The sequence below is a fragment of the Olea europaea genome, unplaced genomic scaffold (assembly GCF_002742605.1).
Source record: "Olea europaea var. sylvestris unplaced genomic scaffold, O_europaea_v1 scaffold355, whole genome shotgun sequence".
Classification (NCBI taxonomy): domain Eukaryota; kingdom Viridiplantae; phylum Streptophyta; class Magnoliopsida; order Lamiales; family Oleaceae; genus Olea; species Olea europaea.
The window spans coordinates 416,856-425,660 of record NW_019254664.1 but is presented as its reverse complement, the minus strand read 5'-3'; the positions used below and the strand labels follow the sequence as shown (position 1 = coordinate 425,660).

At 35.3% G+C, this 8,805-nt stretch overlaps 2 protein-coding genes across 2 annotated transcripts; one reads left to right on the top strand and one right to left on the bottom strand.

Moving 5' to 3' along the window:
- The first annotated feature begins 1,526 nt into the window (after positions 1-1,526).
- On the top strand, positions 1,527-2,460 carry LOC111386430. Its single transcript, XM_023010896.1, has 3 exons — positions 1,527-1,751; positions 1,843-2,030; positions 2,127-2,460. The coding sequence occupies exons 1-3, from the start codon at positions 1,527-1,529 to the stop codon at positions 2,458-2,460; spliced, it is 747 nt and encodes a 248-aa protein (XP_022866664.1).
- Positions 2,461-6,215: 3,755 nt separating this feature from the next.
- On the bottom strand, positions 6,216-6,864 carry LOC111386429 (1-aminocyclopropane-1-carboxylate oxidase 1-like). Its single transcript, XM_023010895.1, has 2 exons — positions 6,678-6,864; positions 6,216-6,397 (listed from the first exon to the last, which is right to left on the bottom strand). The coding sequence occupies exons 1-2, from the start codon at positions 6,862-6,864 to the stop codon at positions 6,216-6,218; spliced, it is 369 nt and encodes a 122-aa protein (XP_022866663.1).
- Between the last annotated feature and the right edge of the window lie 1,941 nt (positions 6,865-8,805).

Sequence of the window (8,805 nt, the reverse complement as noted above, 5' to 3'; positions counted from 1 at the left end):
ATAGTTATAATGGTTGAAAAATATTGTCGATAGTATGGTGAAATTACTCCCTAGATATTCATAATTTGATCAGAAACTTTACAAATTGCCCTTGTTCACTTGCATCATTCATCCCATTTATTTTAATTTAGCGATAAAACATCGTTTCAAAAATTGATTTTCTAAATAAAGTGAAAGCTAAAATAATTATAGTACTCGATAGTATTCAAATATCAATCCCTGTGGATTTGACACTCGTATTTCAAAACTATATTACAAAACTTGAGACTGTACATTTGTGGTATAAAATCACGTTGCATAAATTACGTACCAAGTTTTTGGTGTCGTTTTCGGGGATTGATTCATTGGAATTTGATTAATATTATTATCAATTGGCTTTCATTTTAATTTGGTTTTCTATCTTAACTTTAATTCACCTTCTAAGGGGTATTCAGAGACACAACCGTGAAGCAATGACAGAACAAGATCCACCAATAGCAAATAAAAACAATCAGAATGGTCAACAACGGGCTATAATGGACTATATCAGACCAGTTGTCAATGAAAATTACTTCGGTATTAAACACCCAACTATTGCTATTAACAACAATAAACTGAAGTCAGGAATTATACACATGGTATAGTAGAATCAGTTTGGGAGAGCTCCAACAGAAGACCCAAATGCTCATTTAGGGTCCTTTCTAGAGATATGTGATATAGTGAAAATGAATGGCGTTACTGAAGATGCAATCTGACTCCATCTATTTTCCTTTTCCCTAAGAGACAAAGCCAAAGCATGGTTTCAATCATTGCCGTATAGATCCATCACAACTTGGGAGGGGTTAGCACAAAAGTTTCTTACAAAATTCTTTCCTCCTTCGAAAGCACGTAATTGCAGGGTGAAATTGGGCAATTTCGACAGTCAGACTTCGAATTGTTCTATGAGGCATGAGAGAGATATAAAGATTAGTTCAGAAAATGTCCTCAGCATGGTTACCCGGATTGGTTGCAGATACAAACCTTCTACAATGGTTTGAATGGTCAGACACGGATAGTGGTAGATTCTGCAGCAGGGGGTGCATTATTAACTAAGACTCCAAATGAGGCTTATGCATTATTGGATGAGATAGCTACTAATAGCTATCAATGGCCAAGTGAGCGTTCAAGTGCAAAGAAAGTTGCTGGCCTTGTGGATCCCATTACCGTCCTTCCAACTCAAATGTTATCTCTCACTAATCAAATAGCTGCATTGACTTCACATGAATCGCAAAAGAAATCAGAATCTATTCTGGCTACGTCCACTGCACACCAGAAAGCTGAAAGGGAGAATGGACAACTTTAGCATGTTAACGACCGGAACTTCAATCTAAAGGGAAACTACTAAGGAAACAACTACTATCAGGGGTTCAATAATCAGGCATCTGAACAAAAGCCATCACTAGAAGATATTTTAGGAACCTTTATTTCGGAGACCAGATTGAGGTTCAACAAAGATGAGGCAAGACTTGAAAACATTGAGACTCATATGACCAACTTGGGGGGCCACAATGAAGAATTTAGAGGTACAGATTGATCAGATAGCAACTGTGATACAATCCCAACAGAAAGAAAAATTTTCCAGTGATATGAAGGTCAACATAAGGAAACACTGCAATGCTATTACCTTAAAGAATGGTAAAATAGTTGAAGAACGCAAGCCTAGAGAGGTGGGGGTGCCTACATCGGATCCCATACTTGCAGGGGAAAAGCAGACTGAAGAGCAGAAAACTGAGGCAGAGGAAAAAAAAAAAGAAAATTTATATGTCTTACTCAATTTCATTTTCAGACAACCCACCTATCTTGAAACCCTCACTACCATTCCAGCAGAGGTATTTGAAAAAAGAGTTTGATGAGAAATTCTCAAAGTTTCTGGAGGTCTTCAAGAAAATCCACATCAACATTCCTTTTGCAGAAGACTTGGCCAAAATGCCTAACTATGCCAAGTTCTTAAAGGAAGCGATGTCAAAGAAGAGAAAGTTGGAGGAGTTCGAGACTGTTAAGCAGACAAAGGAGTGTAGCGCCATACTTTAGAAGAAACACCCTCATAAATTGAAAGATCTGGGTAGCTTCAACATCCTGTGCAATATTGGTGATATCACGTTTGATAGGGCATTGTGTGACCTTGAAGCTAGCATAAACTTGATGCCCCTATCAGTGTTCAAAAAGTTGGGTCTTGGAGAAGTGAAACCCACAACCCTCATCTTGCAACTGGCGGACAGATCGATCAGATATCCCAAGGGTATTATTGAAGATGTGTTGGTGAAGGTTGATAAGTTCATCTTTCTGATGGATTTTGTGGTATTGGACATGGAGAAGGATGAAAAAGTACCGTTAATTCTTGGTCGACCTTTCTTTGCTACTGGAAGAGCATTGATTGATGTGCAAGAAGGAAAGTTGACCCTACGGATTAATGAAGAGCAAGTAACTTTCAACATCCATTAAGAAAAAAGCCTCAGAAAAAGAAAAATTGCAAAATGATTCAACCAGCTAAAGTAATTGTAGGAAACAAAGGAAAAGAAGAATTATTTTATGATCCGTTGTACAATACATGACAACCAGTTACTTAGCAAGGGATGCATCTATTGATGGTAATGACTCAGGAACCAAGATGGCAGTGGATTTCATCTTAGCCTAAGAAGCTGACTCACCTGACAAAAAAGAGAGCTATGTGGATAGGTCTTTGAAACCTCCAAACGTTGCCAAACCAAAGGAGGTCTTGAAGACCATACTGGGGTCAAAATTGTATAATGTTGTTCGCCATTTTATAATGAAGGAGAATACAAAGTCGAGGGTAAAGTTCGAAGACAAGAGAAATGTGCCACCTAAGGGTCCACCGTAGGCATTGCGGTTGAGTTAAGCTAGTGATTATAAAAAAGCGCTTCTTGGGAGGCAACTCAAGCGATCTTACATTTTTACTTATTTATTTCAAAGTTTTTATTTAGGAATTCATCAGTCCTACCCCGTCCCCCTTAGGTCTTTGAATACTTAAGTTGATTATTGATGTTCGAGCTAAGTAACATTTGTTCTATGAGTTTAATATCCACATTTTGAATTTTTAGGAACATGATGTCGCGGAACAATCAAACCAACATTAACAAGGAGAAGCTGGATAAATCTCAAGTTTGGAGGAAAAACGAGAAGAAGCGTCCATCAAATTCAACATCAGAGCAACCAGACCATCTTTGGCAATTTAGACAATTCAGGGAAGTCCTCATCCTTTTCTTTTAATTTCACATTGGGAATAATGTTCAGTTAAAGTTTGGGGGGAGTGTATGATAGGTTGTCTAATTACCTAATTTTTTATTTTGTGTGATTTGTGTGCATTTTTTTAATTGTGTGCATTGTTTAAAAAAAAAATTAAAAATAAATCGTGTTCTACATGCTTGTGTGAGTTAGATAACCTTATTGACAATGATGTTTATTATTGAGAACATGCATTGGTTTATGGACAAGTTATGTGTGTGAGTCAAATTTTTTACTTATTCACGTGAAACGAAAATTATTTTGCACGTAAGTTGATTGTAGCGTTGTGTGTGAATAGGTGGATTCATGTTTATAGGTTCCAACTAGAGAACTTAGATTGTTAAACTCAAACGACCATTAAACATCAGTATACCCTTAAACCAAATCTAGGATGTTTGGAGGATTGTACTGTTGTGAAAAAACTTGGAGATAAATTTGGATTTCGTGTGTGCCACTTTTTGTGTGGACTTTCTGAGACTAATAGGATGAAAATTTGGTGAAAATCTTAAGTTAGAGGTCAGTTTTCGAGAATGCATGTTTAATAAGGGGCATTGCACTAAGCATTGAAAAATTAAAATAAAAAATAAAATAAAATAAAATAAAGGTTCCAATGAGGACAGTTTAAATAATCTTATTGTGAATCATCTCTTCGTAGTCTTTATGACTCGAGTGATTAAGTTTGTAAGGAGTTAAAACCTGATGTCCTAAAGTCATTTGATTTGAGAGTCATCGGCTTAAAGCTTGCTACGAGTCATATAGAAAGTTTAAGGGAAAGACGTCTGCACAAGGGATGATAAAAAAAAGTTAAGCCCCGAACACTCATTTTAGCGGATTGATCTTTTGACAAGAGGTTAGTAACTTGGTTAATTCTTAGAGATTGAAGCAGTCAAAAGTAAGGAGAAACCTCATTTGTTGACATGTGGAAATGCAATCAGAAAAATCTAACCAAATTTGAACAGTGTAAGAGATTAGTATTGAAGCTAACCTTAGATTACACTATGGGAAAATGAAAAGAAAATAAGTTTGGGGGTGTGTAAATCCCACGAGCAAAGTAAGGAAATAATTGACTTTTAAGGTTGGGAATTGGATCAATTTATTCTTGTACAGCGTTGCATTTCTCTCTATACACACACACACACACACACACCCCTCCCCACCCCCACCCCCACCCCGTTTTATATTGAATATGTAAGAATTTTAGTTTGTACATTATAACTTTGAAGTGATTCATAGAGTCGATGTTATGGCTTCAATCCTGAGCTATGAAGGCAAGATATCTAACGAAATTTGTTTTAAGTAATTTTGTGTGTTTTAGTTGTGTTTGTTTGAATATTAATGATTTTATTTGATCTGTCTTTTGTTTGAAGACAAACAATTGTTCAAGTTTGGAGGTATTTGATAAGTGTATTTTATACACTTATTTCATTCATTAAACTAGAAATTTTTTTGTTATTTGGATTGAATTGATGCTTAACTTCATACATATTTCGTTTGTTAGGTGTAACTCCAAGCAAAACAATGAAATTGGACAGAAGAGCGGGAAATTTGCTAATTTGGGCTTAATCAAAAGTTTGGGGACTAGATCGCAAAGTACCAAAAGTTGATTCGGACCTAATATTGTTGATTTAAGAAGAGCTAGATGCAATTAAATAATATTGGAGGATGAATGATCACGAAGATGTCAATATGAACCAAAAGGAACGAAGAATGAACTATAGGGACCAAAGTGCAACATAAGCAAAAACTTTATAGTGGCGCGCGCAGGCCAATACTTTCACGTGCACAAGGGCTTGAATTTCATATGCAGAAAGTAGAAGTGATATGCAGCGTGCGCAGAAGTATACCGCACGCGCACGAGGGCATCATTCGAAAAAAAAATCGGGCAAATACCTTTTTTGATACAAACTCTTATGAAAATAATATCTATCATACTACTTAACCTAAGGGGACGAGCAGAACGGCACTTCTTTTTCTGGAGGGCAAAAAGAGGATTGCAAGGAGAAAATCTCAAGAGGCAAAGATCAACAAAAATAATTGCAAGAAGATTGACGACGATTGGGGGAAGAATTCACGCAACACAACTAGTTTTTTTTTCTCTTATTCCTTACTTCTTCTCCATGTTCTTTATTGTGTATTTTATCATGTCCATCAATTCCATTATAAACTAGACATTAATTCTAGGGTTTGATGTAACCTATTTAGACATGTTTTGATTCCGATATAATTATTTCATTTAATCTCTCCGCTTATTTATTTATGTTGATTCTTGTGCAACGCTTTTAATTTAACTGACCACTAATTAAATGATTATATGCTTTAAATTTCGACGCTCGAGAGAGGTAAATTTAGGCGTGATCTAAGACAATATAACCTAAATTTTGTAGGTTTAGAGAGAAAGTGCGAAATCTTTGAGGCTTGTTTCAATTAAGAACTACATGCTTGATGATTTTTATGTTTTAGTTCGGAATAGAGATTTTTGAATTAAAATATAGAAATAGATTCTATTCGACGCTCGAGAGAGGAAGACGGAATCAATTTAGTATTCTTGCCTATAAATTTTGAAAAGATTGATAGAAATAGTTATAACAGTTGAAAAACATTGTCGATAGTATGGTGAAATCACTCCCTAGGCATTCATAATTTGATAAGAAACTTTACAAATTGCCCTTGTTCACCTGCATCATTCATCCCATTTATCTTAATTTAGTAATAAAACATTTTTTCAAAAATTGATTTTCTAGATAAAGCGAAAAGCTAAAATAATTATAGTGCTCGATAGGATTCACATATCAATCCCTATGGATTCGACACTCGTATTTCAAAACTATACTACAAAACTTGACACTGTACACTTGCGATATAAAATCACGTTGTATAAATTGCGTAGCACTTACATTGTCTAGTGCTATCTAATATAGCATACCAAACATGATAGCGTCTATTTGCCATGCTCTTCAGGGGCTCGACCTAAGACCCTTGTCTTGTTTAGTTCTGGTATAAAGATCTAGGTAATCTTGGAAGTGGAAATGATTGGGTAATAATTGCTTCGGAGATGGAGAAATTATTGCATCAATAGCAGGGTTGTAGAAGGTGGCAATGGAGAGTCTGCTTCCATCCTTCATAGCCATGACATTTCCTCATTTTGCTGCATATATGTTTCATTAGTAGTACAAATGAGTTAAATGGTTGGTTATTTGTATCATAATTTTGAAGATTTTGTATTTGCATGATTGGTATGCAGTAGGACACAATTGAACAATGTAATAAACAAAATTTTAGCTGCCTCTTTTCTATTTTTTTTTCCTCAGTGGTGTCTAATGCTGTGTATTCTTCCTTAATGAATGAACCATCAAGGTTTATTATAACTTACCAAAGGTCTTTAGATAGGGCAAGCTCAATGATATTGGAATTTGAACGATGCCAATTGAAGGTGTTGGTTTCCCAGTCTTTGCTGTTGATAAAGTCGCCGTTTGCCAAATTCTCTGCTGTCTCCGAGTCATAGAATTTGCCTTTCATGTTCTCTTCATAATGTAGATTCACGAGTTGCTTCACTTTCTCCATATGCTCTTTATCTATTTCATGGTTCTCAATCGGCAGGTACATATCAAGGAAACTTCTTTTAGAGTTCAGGTATAAATGTGTGTTTGATGTACCCTACTAAGATAGAACTAGAAAGATCTTAACTTCTTTTTCTTTGTTGATTATGGCTAGTATTGTCCAGTCTGCCTTATCAAATATATCATAGTGGTTTTTCACGATATATAAACAAATTTCGTTACCAAAAAAAATAAAAAATTGTTCATTTCTCACATTCCTTGCTTCACCTCTATTCTCACTCTCAAGCTTATTGAAGTCAATCACAGGAATCTCTCTCTCTCCCTCTCTCTCTCTAATGTAATATCCTTTTTCAAGTTTGGGTGAGGAAGACATTTGAGTGGAGGAAGTATATATAGGCATGGACGAGGGAGATTATAGCAAGTAGGGTTAATGATTCCAAGTTCAGATCTTCCCTCAACCATGCGATTTGTAGGTAATTTTCAATTAATTTACCATGCATCTCATCTCTTCGCATTGAAGACCATAAAACTATAATATTCGACTCTAGCTAAAAATTTGATTAGCTTTTAAATAAGGAGGTTCAATGTGACATTCATGTAGCCACCCATTTATAAGAACTATATGTGTGTTAGATCTTTAATAAAAATCGAATATGATCAGGAGCAACATGTTGAAAACATAATTTTTGTGTTTCATTGTATTCTAGGAACCTAATTTCTCATACAATCTATATTCTACATGTCAAATGCATTTAGTATGTTACCGATTGAAGTTCCTTAACACGTCCCTTGTCAGAATCTCTCAAGTCAAGCGCTGATTTACTTGAACAGAATCCATAAGTGGAGATAAACTGCATTGATCAATGAAAGGTTGAACATAAAGAAAATATGAAAACAATGAAGCAACTGGGTACAATGGTCGATGGCGAAACGTATAATTTTAAACGAGGGGCAGTATGTCACTGAATGAGGATCAGCATGGGTGGGATGGGAGAGAACTTTTCTAGAATATTCTTTTTTCAAATATCATTCAAAATAAATAAATAAATAAATAAATAAAATCAGATTGTCCAATATTCCACCACTCTGCTTATTCACAAGATGTTTAGCATCAAGATATGCTTTTGATTCAAAAGGGGGAAAACCACTACTTGTCAGACCAAATCCCTTCGAGAGTACAAAATTGCAAGAAGAAAATGGGAATTTTTGGAAAATGGGCTGATCTCTTAATATGGAATGGTGTGATCGTTATATGGATTGTTATCTAGGTTATATGGAAGTTGGAAGTCTTTTGGTCTATATAATATTGATGTTTATTAAATAGATATCCAAATTCAAAATTAATTTCCAATGCATCTATAGATTGTTATTTAGATCCAATAATCAGTCGGTTTATTTTATGTAGCTTCGTATCTGAATCCGCTAGTTTCTTCATTATTTGTAATAGTTATTTACTTGGGGGGTGTGGGACTAATACTTTTCATTTCCCATCTCATGGAAATCCTTTTTGCTCCGTTTAGCAGGGCAACAAAAGTTGAGCGTACGACGATGCCGCCCGTTTTCATTTCGTGGAAGTCCCTTTTTAGAACAAGGGAGGAAAGAGAAAGAATAAAAGTAGATCCAACATGTCTCTTTGCCCTTATGGCATATAGCATCATCAAATTCAAATAATGAGTCAAAATGTTCCTGTTTTGCACCCAAAAACTCACTCTTTGGGGGGCATACTATGCCAACACAGTTGCAAAACCATACAAATATCCTAAGAATCAAATTGTCAACTAAGAATTTCAATCCATTGTGGTTTGAGAAATTTGACATAAGTGTGGATCATGGACTGCATAAGGCCAAAGACAGTTACTTGTTAGATGTAAAACTAAGAAAATACAAGTTTTCTACCCCAACAATCTAAGCCGGTGTTTGGTGGGGATTAAAATTAATTGCATTTGCTTTTTAAGAAGAAATATGACCGTTGAACAGTATAATTTCA